The sequence below is a fragment of the Opisthocomus hoazin genome, chromosome 6 (assembly GCF_030867145.1).
Source record: "Opisthocomus hoazin isolate bOpiHoa1 chromosome 6, bOpiHoa1.hap1, whole genome shotgun sequence".
Classification (NCBI taxonomy): domain Eukaryota; kingdom Metazoa; phylum Chordata; class Aves; order Opisthocomiformes; family Opisthocomidae; genus Opisthocomus; species Opisthocomus hoazin.
Window position 1 is genome coordinate 50,908,541 of NC_134419.1, and position 23,751 is coordinate 50,932,291.

General features: G+C 42.1%; 1 protein-coding gene across 3 annotated transcripts in view; it reads left to right on the forward strand.

Annotated features, from left to right (window-relative positions):
- Nucleotides 1-23,751, forward strand: part of ARID5B (AT-rich interaction domain 5B) — a 120,682-nt gene that overhangs the window by 83,677 nt on the left and 13,254 nt on the right. For 2 of the 3 annotated variants that reach the window (XM_075423076.1, XM_075423075.1), the window contains 4 exons: nt 318-430; nt 7,031-7,235; nt 9,670-9,722; nt 17,430-17,527. In XM_075423076.1, the coding sequence (XP_075279191.1) occupies nt 318-430; nt 7,031-7,235; nt 9,670-9,722; nt 17,430-17,527 (469 nt within the window). The remainder of the gene's footprint in view (nt 1-317; nt 431-7,030; nt 7,236-9,669; nt 9,723-17,429; nt 17,528-23,751) is intronic. The other variant, XM_075423077.1, reaches the window with a different exon arrangement.

Below are 23,751 nucleotides of genomic sequence, written 5' to 3' on the forward strand. Positions count from 1 at the left end.
TTAATATTCTATTTTGTTCTTTTTTGTACCATGGAGAAATATTTGTGCTTTCTCTCTGAGTCCTTCAGAGACCAGTGTTTGATTTTATATTAATTAGTTATGTGAAAGTAAAATAGATTAGCCTTGGGGCATATTCTATAGAAACATATAGTGTGTCAAGATGTAACCCATGGAGGACGGGAATCTCGTAATAAGCATTTACTGTAGACAGATGTGTACATTTGTGACTGATTGTAGTGGAATTATATATTATGCTTTCAGCTGTTATGAATCCAGTATAAGACAATGTGCTCAAATTGCTCTCCATTAATTTTCAGCGCCAAATCTTAAAGGCAGACCGCGCAAAAAGAAGCCTTGCCCACAGAGAAGAGATTCGTTAAATGGCATTAAGGATTCCAGCAATAGTTCTGAAAGCAAAGCTGTTGCCAAGGTAAATCACTTAATAATACTCTTTTCAGTACACTCTCCTTTTTTAGGTACAGCCCTGCCTTTGTTTCCCAGCATGCTGTTTCAAATTTAGAAAGTAACTTATTTTCTTCGGGAGATAAATGGGATTTTTTTCAATAGTTTTATTCTTCACTTTAAACTGCGTCTGTGTTCAAAGTTACCAGCAACTGTAATCACCTAACAACCTAATGCTATCAGCTTGTTGGTAACTGGTAGCGCTTAAGCTTTCTTGGCATCTAGTGTTAGTTTTCAGATTCTGTGACACACAAACATAGTATCTTCGAATTAAAAATAAACCTGGGAGCAGCTCACCCTGTTACAATGTAGTTCTAAATATAAGTTTGAAGATAAACAGACTATGAAACAAGAGCCACTTCAGTAATGGTTTCTAAGAAGCACACACAAATGACATTACCCTGATGTTAAGATCTCGACTTTTTCTCAATTAGAAAAAAAGAAGATAAAGGCAGAAATTTCGTGTGAAAGCTTTAAAAAAAAAATGGCTGTTTCTTTACTACTTAGTGCTGAGCTGCATGTTCCAGGGTTTCTTGAATAGTACATGCTTTTACAGAGTCTTCTGTGTGTGCTGCAGTGCTTAGCCCATACTGCAAGTAAAAATTGGATCGACGATTTGTGTTTATAGACTTAATATGTTAGATATTTATGGGTTTGTGTCTTTTCCTTGAAATATTTAAAAATGGAGTTTCTGTAGTGTAGTTTACATCCTATTTTCTATGTTCTCTGTGTGGTTTTAAATAGGAATTTGGTTTTCTCTTCAAAAAGAAAAAGCAGCACAAATGGCTCCTTTCAAGATGATTTAATTTGAAACTGTAAGATGCAAAGATGGAAAATTACTTAGAGCAATACTTGTAGATTTTTATCTGAGGCAGAACTTTGTCACTATGATGCATCTGACCTAAAGAGGTTTGCATAGACTGAGTTTTTAGGCCAACTCCTCCTGAATCCATTGTTTCAGTAAATTAGATAGATGTGTATCTGAAAAACACTTCCATTGTGGTGACCACCTCGTTAGGAAATACAGTGACTCTATAGATCCATTTACGTTGGCATTGTTGTATGCAGTGAATGTCCTGGGAGATTAGGAGGTTGAAGAGGTCAAGTGGAAGTGTTCTGCTCTCAGTTTCTCATAGGAAGGCAAATTAAATTCCACCTCCTCCTCCTCCCTAGGAGTTCAGTTAAAATTGTGCCTTCTGTTGATGACGATAAAAGGGGCTGAAGTTCATGATGACACTCTGCCCCTAAGTCACTGTTTCTCTTCTTTTTGTGCCCCATTGTGCTCGGTTGGAGTCTGTACTATCGTATTAGACAGGCATGGTAAAAGGCGACGGAGCCCGGTGTGTTGAGTTGCGGGGTCCTGCCAGATACTATAGAGTTTGCCTGAATGTTTTTGCTCTGTGGAAGAATGTGCAAAATCCATGGTGTGAAAATGTCTCAATTTGTCTCAGTTCCCCTTCCCCCAAGCTCTTATTCATGTTAAAATATTACCAGCAAACTACAGCATGGACCATGTTGTCAAAGCACCCTGGACTGTGACATGAGTAGTTCTGCCTCTTCAGCACCTGATATATAGGTATTAGATAATTAAAAACAACAGTAACACTTCATACTGAATTGTTTATGCTCTCTGTTTATATTCGGGTTCACCCTGCTAGTCAAATGGGAGGATATTTCAGATAAGAAGTAATTCCGCCTATTTATCTAGTCATACTGTGCTCATCATTGTGCAGATATTAATAGCATTAATTATCTTGGCCAGCTTAATTTCATTATAAATAATAGACATGCTCATGATATAATGTCCGTGCATGTAGTCACACTGACTTCACTGTGGCTCTTCACATCAGTCTGTGTCTCAAGGCTGTGTATATACTTTAATGAGGGACAGTGAATCAGAAACCCTCTACCGCAGATGTATTGCCCTTCATATAAGCCCTGCCTGTGGGATTCTGGGGGAGGGGGAGTGTGTTTGGGAAAGGGAGAGGAATGGAGATCTACCTGCTGTCTTCTCATTGTTGGGAACAGGTGGGATGTTAAAGTCATCATCATAGGCTCCATGGTGGGCTTCATGGTCAGTTTTCCTCCTGTGTCCATGCTCCATCTCCAACTAATGCTGACAATGGGTCCATGGAGAGCAGAGTTGAACACTGCTAGTGTAAATGGGACAAATCCACTTGTGTCAGATGCTGAAACATTCTGGCAGCAGTCTTGACCGTATTCCTGTTCCAGCTAAAATCCCTTTTGACCAGAAGTTGTGCTGCTTTCATCCTCAGATTATGGCACCCAGTGTCTGACAGTAGCCTCGTTTCTCAAGTGGCGGGGCGATGGCTCTGATGGAGATGCAGTGGCTGTACATTTTGGGTCAGGAAATGGCAGAAGTGATATTCTGAAGACTGTGGGTTTGAGCCTGTCAAGACCAACGCAAGCCACATGGTTTTAGTGACTTTCTGATTTTCATGTTCTCAGCTGCCAGTGACTAGAAAGTTTTGTACCTTCTTACAACTTGGTTCTCATTAGGCATGTTTACCTTGAGCCATCAGCAGATCGTTTTGTAGGCTTTTACTGTTACCTGAGACAGAAAAGCATTTGGTTGGGTAGGAGCAGCTCTGAGTAAATTCCGTTGTAGGTGGCTTGTTAAAAATAGAGCTATAACAGGACAGATAGCGTGATTGTGGACCTGCAGGTGCTGCCAGGGGAGGTGGGTCTTCCGTGTACCACTTCTTACTTTTGATCTCTGTGCTGGTCACTGCATCCATTTTAGTACCTCCTGGGCAGGATTCCATGTGAGTTCCCTACCAGGCTGGGCATGTAAATACTGCAATAATACAAGGCCATCTACTGAGGCAGAATCCACTCTTCTGCAGACGCGTGTATGAAGCTCTTCTCTCCAAACACTCCCAGGACTCTGGAGGCTTTCATACTTCATGTGTCATCAGTGCTGGACAGGCTTTTGGGACTTGCAGGCTCCAGCATGACCCTTGTCGTACCTGCTTCGTGCTCCCAAATAGCGTTCCTATTCAAAGTGTGCAGAAGTGCACTGTAAGGCTTTTTAAAACTGGCTGATCTGACCGTTTCGAAGAGCTGAAAGGATTAACATCTGAAACAGGGAAATTGTCCCCAAATGAATCTGCTCATTACGTCTCCTAGTGCAAATGCTGAAGTAAATCTCTCACTTCATTTTGTACAGCAAGATCTAGGAAATTAATTTTAAAGTCGCCAGGATATGCTTTTCCTGCGGCCACAGGTGGCCTGGCATGCTCTCAGACCTGGAGATTTATTTTGAGCACCTCAGCCGTTATCTGATTGAAACTCAAAAATGCAGGTCTGTAGTGGTCTGCGATGCGTGTGACCTCTGGCAGGAGAAGACACACACACGAGCGTACCTGAGAGTGTTCACTGGCCGTTTGGTGATGGATTGTATGCTTCTGATGGAACACACCGTAGGAGATGGTCAGATGTTCCCAGAGACCATCTTGGTATGCCCCCAGTGTGGATGACACGCTGTGGCGCTGGGTTGCCTGTCAGGGCCTTAGCCCTCAGTTTCGTTTTAGAGGTGTTATACTGAGGCCGCAGTGAGAAAGCTTTAACTCCTCCTATAGAAATTGAAGTCTGCCTTTATAGCGGAGTCGATCGGGCTTTCCGAGAGGACCAGAAAAGTGAGCAGAGCCAAGGAAAACTCCACATTCAGGACCTTCCTCCAGATCTTTGCCCTCTAGGAAGAGTCAAAATTGTGTTTTAAGAGAGAAGGGAGGTTTGTGGCGCCTGGTGCAAATCTGACATCACTTTCACTGACTTTGATACATTTATGCTGGATTTACACCCATGTTACCCAGAATGGCATTTGGCCCTTGTGGTTCTCGTTAATCATTGGTCGTGGCATTGATCTGTATCTCCCATCAGATGGTGAGGAGGTTCCAAAAATGAGGCTTGTGCCTCGAATGCTGAGCAGATGAAGCATTGCAGCCTTCATCGAAACTTCGTTGAGCCTGACACTGCCTGGAGTCTGTCCGTTGCATTTCAGCACCTTTGAGTTCCACGGGTGCTTTGACCTCAGTTCTCTGTACACTGGAGAGAAGGAGGTTGTGTGTAACACGGGGTTTTCTCACTCCTGGTGGCTTTTTTAATATTTTCTGTGTTGCCTTTTGGCTCCTTGGGAGTAACATCCCTTGCCGTTGGTTTGCTTACATAGCTGTGAGCTTTGATTTCATTGAGCATTCTTGCCCAGGCTGTCTTTGCAAACATAGTTGTGAATTGTCCAGTTTGAAAAAGAAAATCAATTAAAAAGATTGATTGATTGATTGATTGCTGTAGGTGACCCTGCTTCAGCAGGAGGGTTGGACTAGATGACCCACAGAGGTCCCTTCCAACCCCTACTATTCTGTGATTCTGTGATTCTGTGATTGACTGTACCTAGCAAGTGGGTGACAAAACTGAAAAATTGTTCCCAGGTCCAATGAACTTGTTCCAAGTTTTAGCTTGCAACAAATTTGCAGCTCAGATTAAAAATCCTAAAGCTGTTGAAATCATGGGTTCATATTGGGAGTGCTAACCCAGTCTTTGGTGTAGCATTGACAACTATGACAATGTAATGACAATGTAATCTAAACTTTATAAGGGGAAGCTGTTAAATAATTTTGCGAGGAGCCAAAGTAAAAGAGTCAAGGGATTACAGCTCTGAACTGAAAATTGGATGAGGAAATCCAAAGTTCATTTACTAGGAAAAAAAAAATACCTCATTAGCTCCAGTGAGTTTTGGATGAAACCCAGGATCTTTACAGAAGTTAATTCAAAGAGCATATCTCTTACTAAAAGGCAAAGCGTGGTGTCTTATGCCATAGGAAGACAATATCTCTTTGAACCATGCAGCCAGAGGATATCGAGCAGTACAGTGGACATACTTCAGCAGCAAGCGATCAAGAAAAGTCCCTCAGGAAGCCCATTTCCCAGTCCCTGCTGCATTGCCTGGGAGGAGCGAGCCTGTCCCCTGCAGTGGCCTGCGGGGAGGTTTTTCAGCAACGTCGACTACCTTCGAAAATTGTGGCCACTTCTCCCCTCTGGTTAGGAGCTAGCGTTGCGTTGTCCAAACATCTATGGAAAAATACGGAGGCAGCTAATCTTGTCACTGCTTTCTGCAAAGTTAGTACCCTGGAGAAGTGTAAAAGTAAAGATTTGGCTTTCCCTGAGCCTGAATGCAGGGTAGCTTTATCGAGATAAAATAAGCATCTCATAGTCTTTCCAATGATGTGTTTGTTTACAAGCACTCACACAATGCTCTTCACAGCACATACTTCCAAAATGTCAACAAGTACCCGGGAAGCACCTGGTTTAGAAGTGGGGAGAGTGAAGGAGAGTCAGTGGCTTACCTGACCAAGAGCTCCTGCCTTCCTCTATAGCGAAGTAGTCTGCTCTCCTCTGCTGTCCTCCTAAAATACCAAATACTGGCTCTTACAGTGTCCCTGCTCCTTCTGGGAGCACAAAGGATGTGTCTTGGATGGGGTGTGGAGCTGCCAGAAGACTTCTCACAGCCCTCAAAAGCATTGAAGGGACAGTGCAAATCCAAAATTCATGTAACCATCTCCACTAGCTTGTATTAGAAGACTTCCAGTATTTCACTGGAAAGGTATCGATTCTGTCTTGGCCATGGAGAGCTTTTAAACATCAGTTTGCAACATTCTGCTCTTTTTGTTTTTTGTATACATTAATTACGGGAATGCTCAAGTTGTGATTTGCTTCATTCGATGAGAGGATTATCTTCAGGAGGACTGCAGGACCAAGCCGGTCTCACTGGATATGTTTCCCCATGTTTGAATACTGATGAGGGGTAAAGTGGTTCCAGTTTGGTGGCTTACCGACAGGCGCAGGTCTGCCGGGGAGGCCAGTGGGCGACCTGGAGCACTGGGACTCGTGTGCATTGGGGCTGCTGATGTCTACTACGAAGGGCTCTGGCTACCAGCCTCTTCCTTCTGCTGAATACTCAGGGCTGTGCTGAAGTTTAAGCAGATGCTCAAACCCGCTTGACTTCAGTCCATGCTACAGCAACACCTCCACTCGTGAGTGCCGAGAGCTCTGCCTGGGTAAGGCTTGCAAAGGTTTGCATCTATTTTGGTGGGCCAAAGGAGAGAAAAATGTGTCGTTTCAGAGCTGGCTGCTGAGCGTTCCTGGAAGGGGCAGAGCACCCTCGGCTCCAAGGGTTGTCTACGGGAGTTGACAATGCTCGGTGTCAATCCTGGAACGAAGGCTATTATTAGACTTGCTAATGGCAAGTGTATGTGAGAGAGGGGGGCTGTCTGTGACATAGCAATGTATAGTCATAAAATTGCAGATCTGGAGAGCATTACCAATGGGTTATAATGATTTAAAGATGTGGCTATTTAAAAATGTTGTGACTAAGATTCAGAACAAGACATTTAGCTCTATAAATAGCTTCCTTTGTTTCCCCTCAAACACAGTTGCATGGTTTGGCCTTCATTTTTTCAACAATCCATTCTGCTAGGAGAGGATATTTATTCCTTAAATGAAAATTAAAGGTTACCCAGATCTGATATGACATCTTTTCTTTTCCCAGGTAAAATGTGAGGCTAAGTCAGCTTTGCCCAAACCCAAGAGTAACAACAGCAACTGTAAAAAAGGCTCAAGTGAGGATAAATCAAAGATTGCCGTAGGTGAAGAATGCAGAGCTGATGAGCAGGCTTTCCTTGTGGCTCTTTATAAATATATGAAAGAAAGGAAAACACCAATTGAGCGAATACCCTATTTAGGTTTTAAGCAGAGTAAGTATCCTTTTTCTCACTTTCTTGTTGACATTTTAGAATGGTTTGGCTTCTCTGGAGAAAGCATTTGCACACGAAGCCTGTTTTAAAGCCTTATGGATGGGGGGACCATGTTTGTATCTACACATTTTCCAGTCCAGGCATTTCACTGTCTTATGCCGAGATTTGCATCTCTTCCTTCTGGGGTAGTTGCTGCCGGATATTTATAGGTTTAAATCCGCTGATTATGACTAGAAATAGGCATGTTGAAAACTCTCTAGTTTTCTGTTTTGTAAATCTGCAGCGTTTGTAATGCCTTTCTTCTGAGTTAATAATATGACGTATCTTTATTGTGCCCAGATGTTCTTTATGAAAGGACAAATATTAAAGGAAGACATTTTAAAGGTGGTCAAGAAAGGCACAAAAGGGATCGCATTTTTAAGCCCCAAAATGTGTTTATAGTTAATAAATTACTGACTTTGGAGAATATAAAACCAGGCTGTATCTGTTTAGTACAGAATGCAATGTTTAGAATTGCTTTGGCATGTACAGTGTGTAGTGCCGCAATCTGTAAAGCAATGTAGGTGGAGAAGATACAGTTGTAACTAAATTTTGCATAAATATAGCAGCGCAATGTGGATTTTTCAGAGTTTCCAACAAAAGCTGTAAATGGGGGTATTTTTCCTCCTTATCTGTAGATTGAATGATACTTTATTTCCTTAAAGGGAAAACGCCGTGGATTGAAATATTATTTACTCTAATTTATCTCCCAGATTAAAACCATGTGTTATTTTGATGAAGAATGTCAAACCTGTATGTTTTACATAACAATTTACATACCTAATAGCAATTGGCACTGATTGCAACAGGCCTCCAGCAGCCATTATAAACTTATATAACTCTGAATGATTACAGTGTTTGTCTGAAAACTGGCTGCTTGAAATGGAAGTAAAATTAATGTACTATGAACAGCTTCGTTGCATTATGCATTGATTCAGATTAAATCAAGGCCTAAGCAAGGCTCTTGATAGCTTTGAAACATTACAAGGTTCAATGAGGCTTTCAGAAGGTTTTGTGTTGAAGAAACGATATTTTCCCCCCCCTTTTATTCTGCACTCCCTCAAGCGTGGGGACAGGGTGGATTTGAAAGATGAGCTGAAGTATTATTTCTAAAATTCTCCACCGGGGGTAGGGCCCTCTGCTAACATTTAGCTGAAAGGCACTGAAAGTTGCCTGACATTCATTATACATTAGGGGCCTGATCCAGCAAATACTTAAATGCCAAGAGTAAGTATGCTGAGAAGAGCAGAAATGTTTGCAGGACGGGGCTCTGTGTTTGTCCAGCAAAACTTGTGCAAACATTGCCAATATAAATAGGTTAGTGGGAAGAAGCAGTATGTACACTACAACAGAGCATTCCCCTATGGAGGAAGAGATCCCATCCTCCGTGGTCCGCAGCGTTATTGCTGAGTCTGACCTGAAGTATTTGTAGTATGTCTATGGGGAATCACTGTTTGTTGATGGAGTAGTGCATACACCTTTCATTGAGCTAAGACATCATTTTTCCTTTTAGCAATTAAGATAAAGTAAAAGAAAGTAAAAGAAAAATAAAATAAAATAAAATAAAATAAAATAAAATAAAATAAAATAAAATAAAATAAAATAAAATAAAATAAAATAAAATAAATAAAATAAAATAAAATAAAATGAGACACCAGCAGCAAGCACTGGCCCCATGGGACAGTGAGCCAGGATGAGAAGCACGTGAGGGGGGAGGAGTTCTGCAGGAGGTAACAAGCATCTCCCAACACATCTTTTGAATTGAGTTGCCTCTGTTCCTCCCACCCCACAGCTGAGGGCAAGGCACAACCACCTATACCGTAATTGTTATGGTAATTCTTGTTTGTGCTCCCTCTGGCTTCATTCACACAGGACCTGTTAGAACGCAGCTTATTGTTTATTGATTATGAAGGCCATTATCTGAGCTGCAGTAAATATTGGATATTGTTGTTTAGTCAGTAGGCTTTCTCTGGGAGCCAGTGTGTGCTTCGTGCTTGCTTGCTAATGAAATCATTATTAAACAAATAATTAAAAGCAACATTCTTCCCAATGAGTAATTTTTATTAACGAAGTTACGGAAACATGCTACAGTCATTATACCATGTCTCTTATCAGCAAAGTCAAATGAGCCCATTACCTTTGTCTCAGTGTATTTTTCCAGTCCTGTTAAGGAATCTAAATATGTTCTCGCATATGTAATTAAAAATATATATAGTATGGGCTAATATTTACTCTTCAGATTACATAAATACCTCTTTGGAAAATGTTTCACAGGAGCGTTTTCAGGGGCTGTGAGCTTTTTTTCTCTATTTTTCTTTTTAAAAACTGTTTACATTTCTTTGAAATATGTTGGTTAATGCAATGCTTATCTAAATACTTATTGTCCCTCTAACAGTTAACCTTTGGACTATGTTTCAAGCTGCTCAAAAACTGGGAGGATATGAAACAGTAAGTGTTTAAGTAACTTAAATGAAATAATTGTGCAATCTAACTTTTCCCTGTTAGAAAAAAAAATGTAAAAGCAAACAATCATTTACTGCATTTTAGGCTAGCTGTACACATTGTGGCTTTATTGGACCATTTTTGGAAATGGTCCCAATTAGTTCCAGGTTTGGCAAAATTGTAAACTTGTCGTAAAATCTACAAGTGGAAAACATATGTAACTCTTCCCTGTCAAGGAAATTAGTTGGGTCTGTAATTTTTTCCCATGTTGAGAAAGGGCTATTATTGTACAACAAGCCAAGATTGCATAAAAGAAATTTCACTTGGCAACATCCCTGACATCTGTTCATGTCTAATATGGGAAATGTATTAAAGGCTTTCAAAAGTAATCAGGATTGTCCATTAAGGAATAGTATGCTGCAGTATCTTCTCTTATTCCAAGTGTAAAAGATCTTTATTAGACAAGGGTCAGTACCACATAAACAGGAAGTTATCAAAGTAATTCAGAAAAGTCTCTGACACTCTTTATCAGCTAACCATATCTGACAGGAGCAGTTTATTTTTAGCTCACAGGAAAATTTGATGGCCATGGATTTTACAGCATGTATTTTGAACCAATAAAATATTAGAGCAACAAACTTAGATTAAAATCTTGAAATGAGAAGAAAGAGCTGCATTAATATGGCACATTGAGATGACATCTGTAATAAAAACCAATTGACATAGGAAGATGTCGTCACTGGAAATATTTTCTTTGCACACAATGATCAGATTAAGTTGTGCAGTTCCTGCCGCAGTTGGATGAAAGAAATTATTTTTGCTTTGTTTACGAAGTAATCTAGGACATATCTGTGCTGTAGAGAAGCGACAAGAAGAAATTCAGTCTCAAGAAACTGAAAGTCATTTGAACCAAAATACAAAATTGACTGTTTTCCTTTCATACAGTAAAGCATATTGTTCTGTAAATCAGCAGCCCGGGTTGATTAGTAGGGGTGTGGCTGGGATTTTGTGAAACGTGAAATCTAACATTCTCAACAAAAATATGTGCTTGATTTAGCTTTTATTGTTCCTCTATCTTTCGTTAATCAGCACATACCATGCCTATGTACAGGGGTGTGTGGGTGTGCTCATGGGTATATTTCAACGAATAGCTACCATAGATAGATTGTTACAGCAATTATAAGCCAACAGTAATTGCCGTGAGTTGTAAAGTGCAATGAAAATGAGGGCTAAAATCTTGAACTTGATCCAGAGTGCAAGGGAAGGCCGGGAGCGAGATGGAAAGGAGAGCGGTGTGTTCGGAGTGCTGAGGAAGGCAGGCAATTTTCAAAGCAAGGTTTCAGATCTGCTTGAAGGGACCGAAGCAGGGATCCCAAAGTGGTGGCTTGCTGGAGAGATCTGAGTTTTAGTGCTAGAATGAGAAGGATGGATTTAGATACACTGGAGAAGGTGAACCTCTGTGCCTGGGGCAGAGCAGGAATAGGATGATGAGTTTGCGAACATGAGGCCAGAGAGCCACATCTACCAACGGTAGCAGAAACGTGCGAGGATCAGAGGGGAAGGATCACATACGTGAGTATGTGAGTAGCACCAGTCCACCCTTGTCTCAAAGCTCCTGTCCTTTTCTCAGTGACGGATGTTCTCTGTTGTTCAGGGGTGTTTGTCACTTTTGATGAAAATGTAGCACTGGTGCTTATTCTTCATAGAGAAGAAACTAAGCACTTGCTTGCTGGTCCATAAATGGCAAGGCAAGCATAGCTGACACCCTCTGACATCCCTGGGAGCCCAGCTTTGGTTTGAGAGTGACTCCGGCTGAAGTGATGGGCCTGATCCTGGTTTTGTGATGTGAGTGGCATCTGTGCTCTCTGCAGAAGAGCTGAAGTTGGGAGGACCGTGGAGATGCAATGGAAGTTGTACACAGAGCATGAGGTTTCCTCACCTCGTCCTCTTCTGTTAACAGTCTCATCCTCAATATGAATCTGCCTTTGCTTTACATTCCATGAATGTTAAACTAATAGCTGTTGCAATACTTTGACCTGTGCACGCCCTGGTTTTTATTATTTTATGGGCCAGTTGATATTTATTGAGTTTGCCAAGCTGCATTTGTTCGTATATATTTTATCATGGTGAGCATTGCTGAGAGGCTTTTGTGTTTGATTAGTGTTTCATTTTTCAGCAAGGCAGTGGATGACTGGGGTAACATGGACCTCAGTATCCATTCCAGAAATTTAGGCAGGTCTGCTTAGATGTAGAAATTTTGAGTGAGTGCTGTAATTCAATAAGGACCAGAATCCACCACTCAGATGCACAGTGCCAGTATGTATTGATGTTGAGAAGTCATGTGCAGAGAAAGGCTTTCTCAAACCTACCCTCATTAATACGCATTTATCTATATGGGCCCCTCCATCTGACCTGGATGAGTCATTTGCCCATTAAAAGGGCTTCAACGTCTTTAACTTGTTTTAAAATTTCACAAGTTTCTGGTTTGTGCATTGAGATAGAAATGGGTCTTTTCTCTTAGAAGTATTGTAAAGAAAAGAATATTTAAAAGTAGATATTTGGCTTCAGCATGTGCAGCCATTTTGTGAACAGGAAGCACGTAAAAGGTGAGTGAAAATCACATCTGGGAACTAAGAGTGGTCATATGACTAGTTTTTTACTAAGAAATCTAGAAACCTTCCCAATTAAAGCAGTTGCAAGCATTATGTCCTTGTGTTTGGCAGAACAATGATAGCCCATTTTCAGTTTCATCCCCCGCCCTGTCCACCTTGTCCATGTATAGATGCTTCAGTGGAGCTTTAAAAACCTCTTTGAGAAAGAAACACAGATGATGTGTGGTGTTTTCCAACTTCTGCCCAGATTCACAGAACAGTGCAAGACCTTCGAGTTCAGTCCTGTCGGTTAAGGATCTAAAGGTGAATGAAAACAACCAGCGACTGGATTTGAGATGCAGAGAACAACTTCCTTAGCCATCTGTCTGACTTTCTTTTATTGTCCTGTATCAGGGATTGGAATAGATCCACTGAGGCTTGACAGAGAGTATTACCTGTACATACGGGTTATACGTATGAGATATCTAGTAGTCTCAAGTTGTGATTGTGTGTCATATGTCATATTTAAGGGCTCTCCAGTTAAAGTACTGGTGAGGGTGATTTCTCATCTGTCCATTATCTGTTTGATTATTAATTCTTTGTTGTCATCTGTAACTGTGTAATACCACACTCCCATGTACTTCTTGTTGGACTTAATACAGGCTTAATAAAAATAGCAACTCATACAAATTGGTTTAAGTCCTTAATAGATGAAGCTGTCTCTTTGGAATTGGTGGGATCATGTTTCTCTTAAACAACGATACATGAAATGAGCATCTTTGTTACTAATAATAGGAGAGTGCATTGGAAAGCACTGTCTATAGTAGACCTGCACAGTATGAGTGATTTAAAATGTCCCCAAATCCCTGGATGAAATACAAAACAATGTCGTGTTCCAGGGGGCTCAGCTGCAGTGGCAATTAATAGCCATTGCCTGGAATTTTCTCAGTCACCCTAAGTCGAGTGAGTAAAAGGTGCAGGTGTTCATAGACAGGAAACTTCCAGGACTTACCTAAAGAGTTGTCCTTGGCAAGCCAGGAAGCAGCTTTTTTCCTTTTGAGCCAACACAAAAGGAGTGCCTTGGCTCGTTTGCAGAAGGCTGTGATGCTGAATGGACTCTACCTGGAGATGTCTTAGAAAGATAAAATTAGGTAAAAAGAAAATTAGGTGGAGCTTAATCTTCAGCATGTAGCAGCTTAAATTTTGCCAAAGACTGGTGGGATCCCATTGGGTGGCTGGAAGCAATAATAAAGTGCCTTAGTTTTTAAAAATTAATGATTGACATGTAACAGCAGTTCTGCGTCTGGGCAGGCCCCAAGAAACTCATATATCAGTGGAATGCGAAGCTACCTGGGTTTGTTTCATGCGGAGCTAATACCAGAGCTCTGTTTCGAAGAGCATTGTGAACATCACATACCATGACCAGAAAATCGCCCATTAGATTTGCAGCAGGAAAGGAGCCTTTCCATGAGGAAGGGAGCTGGGGTTGCGGTGCAGAAGACTTTAAGATTTCTAAAAGCAGAAGACACCATTAAAAGCATGTGTATAAACAGTCCTCTGCTTTAATAGAGAAGGTCATTGCTTTTATTTGGTTGTTCTTGAGTACCAGTCACTGCCTCGTGCTATGCTTATAGGAACCAGCTCAGATCTGCTCTCAGGTCCCGGGGCAGACCAGTGTCTTGCTTAACTCCAAATTCTGCTGATTGGGAAAGATGTCATTGAGGTTTTCAAAGCTGGTGGCTACCAGCAGGCCCAGCTTTAGGATTGTGAAGCTATAGCTTGGAGCAAATTGTGGGAGGGGTCTGCAAACCAGAAGATGACTTTAAAACTAAAGCCAGAGTTGAAGTGGGAAGCTGTCAGAGATGAGACTGGCCTGTGCAATTGCTTTGATTAATGGGTGAATCTGGAGCATCCTGCACTTCTAGAAATGCGGCAGGCACTGACAGGGTTGTATATACTGGTAGGAGTACAAAAGAACAAATCGGAAAACTTTTCCACTGAAACAGGTTGGCTTACATCAGGAAAATGAAGCTGAATTAATCAAAGTGTGAAATGAAAGTGCTCAGGACATTTATTAAAGCTTTTGCAGGGTCTTAGTTGTCTTACGCCACTATAGCTCCATGCCCTTAAAATCCAACACTTTTCTCCTGAATGTTTATGGGAAATTCGCTGCCCAGGCAGCTAAAATATTTTACCATTTTCATACCTTTTGTTATCAGCCTTGCTGTTCCTTGTGTGTCCTTGTCGTGAACACGTTGCTAACCGGCAGCATATGTGAGCCCTTTCAGAGTTAAAACCTCTGTGTGTGTAAAAACAGCCACAATGGGCATATTTGGTAGGAACGGCAGCCATAAGCAAAGCATTGCCAAGCACTGCCCTTTCCTGGCTCCTCAGGAAGTTCCTAGGCACTGGGGTGGCTGGGAGGGACTTGCATGAGAGACGAAAGCAGTCCTCGATTCGGATGTGGCCAGCATCAGCATCCAGCTTGAGCACTACTGCCCTGCACGACAACTATGAAGTTTCCACAGTGCAGCATTTTGTTCAGATTGTTGAAGGAAGTAATTCATCAGTTACTTTATTCCTTTGAAGTTTATTAAGCATAAAAACTAAACTTTCCAGAGCAGGGGAAAACTCAAGCCTAGGCTTTGTTAGAATAACAGTCGTTTCGGGGAGTGTCAGATTTGAACTTAGCTCTGTATGTGGGAAGGCACAGCTCTGCTAATTGCCAAGGAGTTCTGGTCCATTGCAGAGGCAGAATTGGATAAAGCTGGGCAAATGTTTGTATAAATACTGTGATTCTAGCAGCATAGAGGAAAGAGACACCGAAAGTGATCCAGGGATTTCAGAGGGATTCCCTTTTCACCTTAAAGTTGTTTGTGTTTCCTGATGTTCCAGCTTGAGTACTGACTCTTGAGTCAGCTTATATTATAGTCAGCTTATTATAGTTAATGAGACTTGGGCTCTAAGGTTAACTTTTTCCTTCTGGAAATGGAGACCGTGCTTCTTAGTCGCATAGGGATGTATAAAAAGGGGACTTGCAGTAGTCCACTTGCTGACTAGTCCTTTGCTTTCGTTTATACCTTCTGCACAGCATCACTGTACTTTGCCAAAGCAGGTGACCCTGCTTCAGCAGGAGGGTTGGACTAGATGACCCACAGTGGTCCCTTCCAACCCCTACTATTCTGTGATTCTGTGATCAGGTCCTGGCCCACGGTCTTACAAGCCAGCCAGGCTAAGCTTGCCAGAGGGCCAGAGCACAGACCCCAGGTTGGCTTTGTGCATCTTGGTTCCCCTGGTCAGTGAGGCTGCCAGAGACTTGATTTCATACAAAGCCACTTGCAGCAGTCCTCAGGGGATCTGTGATTTCTGGGAGCTACCACAAGGCAAGGGCTGTCAGGCCGTGCCTCTGTCCTTTGCCTGTCCTGAGGACTGGTGGAAGAGGTAGCTTCCCATCCAGGCATTCCTCCACAGCGGGGTACTTAGTCCGACTCTTTTTTGAGCTTTCAGGTTGCACAAGAGGCATCTGTTTGTACTGTCAGGAGGTGATGTTCCTTATGGCTCATTAGGACTCCAGTTCTTCAATAATAATAATAGGTAGAAGCATGGGTAGCCTGGGGAAGAGACAGCATAAGAACTTAAACAAAATAGACTTAAAATGAACTTTATCCTCAGACGAGTGTTTGATTTGTATTTAAATAATTCGTCTGTGCAGAATTTATGCTTGCGTTGCAGTCTCCCTCTTGTGCCTGTGGTTTTTGGGTTGGGTACAGAAGACAGAAAATAAAATTAGTGAATGCAGTCAGTCCGTTTTGCTTTAGATAAGGTTTAAGATACTTTTTTTTTTCCAAGTATCTATAGGTGCAAACCATGTACAGGTGCTAATAGTGAGTTGGAGATGCTGATGTTTTCTAAGGAGAATTATATAAACAATTAACTTGAAGAAATTGCAACGTGATCAAATGATAAGTCTCCAGCCATGCCTTTGGCTTTGGAGAGTAATTTCTGCAAAGGAAGGATTTTCCTTTTATATTGACCGAAAAAGAAACACCTCTTACCCTGTAATATTTAATGGTGGTAGCTGTCTTCTCTTGTTTAGGTTAAAATTACAGGCCTCAGATTGCAAGTTGTAATATTTGTTTTCTTCTGATTGCTGCCTTTAGCTCCTCAGTAAACGCCATTGACTGCTCTGTGGGTAACTCCGAAGAAGCCTCCAGGGCTGAATATATTAAAATCCACAGCATTCCACAGAAAATGACAAAATTCTCCCCAAATTGCCCCCACAGTTTTCCACCGGCCTGCTTTATGAGCTGCAGGCAAAAGAGGGTGATCTGCTGTGCTTGTCCTATTCCTGTTTTTCTTCCTGTTTTAAATATAGCAGAATATATAAAATAATGAAGTGGTATTCAGAATCAATTCTTTTGCCAGGTCTTCCATCTGTTGTTCTGTATAATCCTAATTTCTCTACAAAAGAACAGAACCGTGGTATGCAACTCAATATGTTACAAGATGTTTATTTTCATCAGCGTGGTCCAATAAAGTACATAGCTCAAATATTAACATTGGAGTGTGTTAAGATTTCATTACTATTTGATCTATATATTTTACTGACATAAATGGATAAAAATAAACAGCTTGTAACATATAGAGTTACGGACTATGCTTTTGTGGATTTACAGAATTCTGTGGTGGATTTGGGTTTTGCAACAGATTTATTTTCTCTAATTCAGTTAAAATAACTATGTAATCATTATTTGTGCTGAGTATGGTTTGAACTTCATTTTCATAATTCACCGTGGGATTTGTCTGCATAACTTCTGATGGTTAATGACCCTGTATTGATTGAGTCTCTCTTTTGTGAGGCCGTATTGCTTGTGACTTGATAATGAATCAGTCAGATCACTCCATTTTAGAGACAGAGAAAATAGACATAGTGTTAACGTACAAAAAAAAAAAAAAAAAGACGCCCAAAGCTCTGTGCGCTCTGTATATTCTGTAGGGGCTTTTATAGTGCTTGTAGTACATGCTGTTCTGAAAGTGTCACACATGCATTTGTTGTTGTGAACTCAAACACTGTAGAATCTGTAAAGATGCAAGATTAAATTTTCCATTGCCATTTTTACAGATAACAGCCCGTCGACAATGGAAACATATTTATGATGAATTAGGTGGTAACCCTGGAAGCACAAGTGCTGCTACATGTACTCGCAGACATTATGAAAGGTAAGATAACAAATCTGAAATGCTTGTTTAATAATGAAAAAATTAATTTGGAGAGCCTTCAAAGCGTTTTATAAAGAATTAGAGGAAGAGAGAGAGGCTTCTTAAAGATGTAGTAAATATTCCCCCAACAGTTTAGTCAGATAATTCATTGTAATTTAAACCAGAGTGTATGTCTCTAGTGACAAAATAAAGCAAAGATCTGATTTTTCTTTGGTACATATCTTAATTTTTATAACAGCTTTCTGGTTAAAGAAGCTGAAGAATTGAGCAAAACATACTGAAGGAGAAATAACAAATGGCAGCTAATTGATGCAAACACTTGTCTTCTGTCGTTTTTTAGGAATACCAATTAAGCAAATTATGGTTGTGATAAAAATAAGGGGGTGGCCCACAATGCAGGGTGCTGTTAATATTGTAGGTCATGCAGAGCGTTGCATTCCTCTTCTTCATTGCATTCCTTCCCTCCTCCCTGCCTGCGAGCTGCTGCCAAACACTCTTTCTCTGCAGCCATTGTTGCTGGTCAGAACTGTTGATTTCTTATTCTTCCCATGTAGATAATAACTTCCAGGGCTTGTGAAGCCAGCACGCATTGAATAAAATACAGGAGCTGGAATGTTGTTTTGGTTTGGTATGGTATGGTTTTTAGAAATAACTCTCTTTTTTTCTCCTTTTTTTTTTTTCTTTTTTCCCCCTTTTTTTTTCTTTTATTTTTCTTAGACAAGCAAATGTTAATAAAAGCTCTGCAATTTCAGGCTCAGATAAGGAAAGTCCAGTCTTTTGTTCCTGGTCATAAACAAGTTGCTTTGCTGGGATCAGGAAGAGATTGTACTTGCCTGTGCACAAGGCAGCAGAGCTGTGCTCAGTGGGCTGTTTTTCAGCGCGTTTTAGTGCCTTATGTGTTGACCACTCCAAGGGAGACACTGCCCTCCTTATGGAGGCGGAGGTTGATGACCCTCATTTACAGGAGACAATCCAGCGTAAGTGTGGACAGGGATGAATGAAGGAGTTGCATGTGATGCCACTGTAAAAGTTAGAGTTAGAAGCTTTCTGGAGATCAAGCCAAGCAGCAGAGCAAATTGAGTTGCTCAATTGGTGCATCAGATGAGGCTTTTCCCTGCCTTCGCATTGCAAACAAATGTTACAGATTGTTTTGATTGACGCATCAGATTGGGGGTGTTCGGCGCTTCTCCTCCATCGTTACAGCCCCAAGAGTCTCAGGGCTTCCCATTGCACCCAAGCCAGCTGATGGGTTTCAAACTGGCAGTCTGGGTCTTCCCTCGCCAGATGTGCTTTGTGGGATGTTGTTTATTTGACAGAGGAGACCCAGGCACGCATGAGAGTTAGGTCTCTGGGGGCTTAGGTCACACAGGGAGGAAGCGTTGCTGGGTTCTGTGTTGAAATCCTAGAGTCACCGAGAGAGCACGTCTCTTGTAGTTGTGGAAGAATAAATGAGCCATTCACAAATACTCTGTGAACCCCTGTCTGTCTCATCTGCTTTTATGCTAGTGGTTTATTTTTTTACATGCAAGCCCCTTGAATTGCACTCCTCTGCGATGCTTAGACACGCGTTCGTGTGACCAGTTACTCAGGGATACTCTACAAAGTGCCACAAAGCCCATGGTGCTCACTAGAAAACCTGAGCAGACTCACGATGCCTTCAGGATTGAAAAGCCTTTCAAGGCTACCCAAAAGCCTCTTTGCTTGCCTTGAGCCAGTCTGAAGAGTCTTTTAGTCTATGGTTAGGTTGGTCTTAGCACACTGAAGAGCTCAAATCTGAGTCTTGGATGCCAGTGTATTGTGTAGTTCTGGGTTACGTCTGATATGAGGCAGCACCTATTTTCCGGGTCTCTGGCAGGCTGTCAAAAGATGACGTTTGGAGAAAAAGTCCTGTAGGATTTTTAGGTTAGCCCTGAGCTTACCTAAATTATGCTTTACCAAATCTGGTCTGAAAAACCAAAACGGGTATACAAAAAACCTCAGTCATGCAATCTCTAGGCTTCTAGTGCTAGTGTTTTCCACCACAGGAAAGCTGTATTAAGCCTCAGACTTGGGAGAAAGTAAATGAAATTGTCATGGTTTGTTTCAGCTGGTAATTCTAACTACAACACCTGTAAATGTAATGTTCATTTATAGCCATAGTGCTCAGAAGACATTTAATCTAAAACTAGAACAGCAGTGCAGGAATACACATTCATGATTCAGGACACACATACATTTTCTAACTTGAAGGTGAGCTGTAAAGCTAAACTGGAAATTGAATTAAGCTGGGAAGTAAATGCTGAATAACCCTCATGAGTTTTCCTTTCTGAATCCCACTGGCCTTTCCTTGGTTGCTGGAGGCAGAACAGGCAGTTCCCTGACTTCACTGATCCTGCTGCTGTTTGACTTGGCCTTGCTATTCATCTCTGCAACTAGATCTCAAGGGCATCCGTGTCGTGTTAACTAGCTCTCTACCAAGATGACAGAGAAGGTACTAGCTGTTTGCACCGTCTTTAACACATCAAGGCTGCTTAGGTGGCAGCGATCTTTAAGTGACTTCCTTAGGATGCTGAGGAGTGGAATGGCACGTGTGTCCCGTTCAGGTGCTGCATCCCACCTTCCTGCCCTCTCCAGGTTCCCCTCTGCCAGGTGGAGTTTCACACACAACTTCAAAGGGCAAAAAGAAAAAAAAAAGGAGAAAAAAAACCCCAAACAACAAAAAAAACAAGAAATGGAGAGGGCAGAATTATTCTCTGTCCAGCAAATCCCATGAAGAAATGTTGCTTTTCTCAAAAGGTGCTTATCACCTCGAAAAAAGCCAGCATGTTGCTGCCAACCCGTGGTACCGAGAATGGCAGATGCTGAAACAAAGCAGATTTAAAGGCTATGGGGAGTGCTTTGCTCCCCTCTCTGCATCCCGCTGTTTGGAGCAGGGGTTGTGGTGGTTGCTGCCGCTGTGCTATAGGTAGGCAGAGTGCTTCGATTGGGGCGGTGTTTGCTTTGTTTCCCTGGTAAAAGGGAAAGAAAGATTTTGTGAGCATTATCAACTGATTCATTTTTCATGTAGTACGGTTTGTGTTTCCAGTAACTGGTTTCATTTTAAAGCAAGGCGAGGCTGCCAGTGTTTCACTAAGTGTTATTTGTATATTAGTTAGACAACTTTTGTTTTATTAATGAGTATAATAATGAAAGTGCAGGTAGCTGAGCAGAAGCAATGGGTGTTTTTATTTAAAGCATTAGCAGGCATCGTATAATGCCAATGAATGCATTATTGTCACTGTAGGCATGGCTGGCCTGAACCTGCCTTTGATTGGGTTATTCCAAATAGGCCCAAGCACTTCATAAAAATGTCTTTGTCAGCCTAGTTTTCCTTCCAAACCTATTCATCTCTGTCAGTTTTTAATATTAGTACCAGGCTCTTGGCTATAGTCCATTAGTGCTGTACTTAATTGCTCATGTTACAGATGATTACCAATATAAAAAGCATTAATGTTTTCCCATCGTGGGGCTGTTGCTCTGTGCATGACTCGGACCGTACAGAGCTTATGACTTGTGGTTGTTTTGGTCGTTACTGTCTTCGTTTGTGCTTCTTTAATACACTTTACCTCGCATGATCACAGAAGGCTAGAGGCGTGTGCGGTTGGTATTAGCTGATTCAGCCTGAACCTTTCCTGTGAAACTCTTACAGCCCTTGTCAGTACCCTACATCTCCCTCTCTTATCAAGAAACCCTCAGAAACGGCTACTTTTCTGCGAAGCACTCATCTCCGTGCTGCCTTCCCCTAATAATGCAGATGTGGGTTTTGCATGCAAGGTTTGAGGTTTCTTTCGCTTTTACACAAAACACATGATCGGCAGCTTTAATTTTCCGGCATGAACGGTAGGCTGTGTTTCTGCAGTGCTGATGACGTCGTCATTAGGGATTTTTCATAAATACTACACCACCACCACAACCACCCCCCCAAAAAAAAAACAAAACCAAAAAACCCAACCGGCTATTTTGCAAGGTATATAAAGTTCCCCAATAAAATGCACTGAACAAAACAAAAATACAAGCAGTTGCCTGTTGGGACCTTATTCTGCCTCCAGGTCTGGCTGTGATTCATCTTGGTTTCCTCCAAAGCAAGCCTTGTGCACGAGCTACGCACAGACACGCACGGACTGGGGAATTGTGGTGTGCAGCGGCGTGCAGTAACACTCCTCAGCTGCTTTGGTGGACAGTTATGTCGGTGTTCGAAGGTGTCGTAGCAGGCAGCTGCACGGTCCCGTAGAACAGTAGCCCTCCTGGCCTTGCTGGGTGCTGCGGTGAGCCTGGTTCCCTTGGGGTCTTCAGCAGGGATGGACCCAGAGCATTCCTCAGGCTGTGTCCTGCTCTTCAGCAGTGTGTTTCGTATCCTGGCCCTCACAAGTCACTAGCGCCTTGAACACCAGACTGTCCTGGTCAAATCCAGCTGGAGAGGGGTTCATTAGGCTTCGTGCTCTCATCAAATCCAGGCAGCAGAGAGGGAAAATGTTCTGCACAGCCGCAATCACCCAGGACCTGATGAGGAGCAGATAGGTGAGACGGGTCCCCAGAGTGGGTTGTGGTTCTTCACAGTCTGGCAGGGTGGCCGTGCCTGCACTTTGGACACAGACCTGCAGAGGGTTGCATTCTGGCTGTGAGTGTGGCCCCTGGGCACTTGCAGAGCACCCTGCACATATGTCCCTTACCAGGGGACTAAACTCCAGGAGATACAGTGTTTTGGACAGTTCAGAGCCCGTTCTGCCATTTTTCTGTCTAAATTACATAAATATTACATGTTATCAGAAACACAAGGCAGGTCAAAATAAGTCCCTTACATGGTTTCCCTTTAACAGCCATAAAATCTCTCTACCCTAAGGATGCTGTGCAGTAATTCAATATGCAAGAGAGCCCCATGTTCCGTGCAAATGGAGTTGGTTTTGCTAAAGCATTTGGATAACTTTGGTAACATGTAAGCATTTCAGTGGAAATAGCAGCCAATCTTTTAGAGGGAACAAAAGATTGGAGGCTGGTATAGAATCTACATGAAAAAGCTTATGGTTATCTTTTAATACACATTGTAATTAATAGAAGGTTTTGATTTACACTGTTAAGTGTGAAAACATCCTCAGGCAAAAATTAATCAAATGTTATGTCATGCTGTAAACTACAGCTAGCTCTTTGTTTGACCCAAAAAATCTTGCCAAGCAGCAGTTTTTTCTTGTCTTACTAACTTGGTTGTTTTATTTTTGTCTTCACCCCCCCACTTTCCTGCCCCCCTCCCACTTCAGCTAGTCCCAGACTCACAGAAAACTTCACAAGTTGCAAATTGTCACAATAGTTTTCCATCAAGCACGAATTTGAGCCTGAAGATAGATGAGGTGTCTCGGTTCTCTCTTTCTTTTCCTGGGTTTTTCGTTTGGTTTTTTTTCTTTTTGATAAATAACAAGAGGTTTCTACTTATGATTTTCTGCCCTTGGGGCTTTATCATTAAGATTAAATAACTGTACTCTCAAGCATACGACTGAACAAACATCTTTTCAATTATGTGAGTAACAGATGCTTTAACAAAGGAACTATTGAAAATTCAGAAAGCTTCCCCCCCTCCCCAAAATTTAAAAAGTATCAGATGACAGAGGAATGTAATTGTTTACCATTAAAACATATCCTTAGCTGTCCATTCAAAACATCTGAGAACGCACATTTTTTTCAAAATTTCTGGGTTTTCAGCCTCGGAGACTTACTGGCCAGCACTGGAGTCAGCAGCAGTCCTTGGCTGCAAGAGTGCTGGGCAGTCGGGCACTGCCTTCCAGTGCATGGAAACAAATGATCTCTCTCCTCGCGGGGAATTGTTTTCCCAGCCACGTCCTTCTTTCCACCCAGGAGTTTGTCCCAGCAGGTTTGGGGGATGCCGTGTGCTACCCAGTGCTTGTCACCCAAGCGGAGGGGAACTTCCCCGGCGTGCCTGCCGTCCATGTGTGCGTTGACGCTTACCAGGCACTGAGGCTGTGCAGTGCCCAGTGCTCGTGAGGTCCCAGCACTCCTCACAGCTGAGCTGAGTGCTCGTGGTTCGTCAGCATCGGGTTAATTGTGTCTCACATGGTAACGTTATTTCTTGATATCCAGGAGTAGGGACAGGCTCTGCACAAGGGGACAAGCCCCTTTTCCGTGCTGGGAGCTGAGTTGCCCCAGGAGGGTGCTGTGCGATGGGAGGTGTACCGTTCTCCTTTGCAGGAGCAGCACCA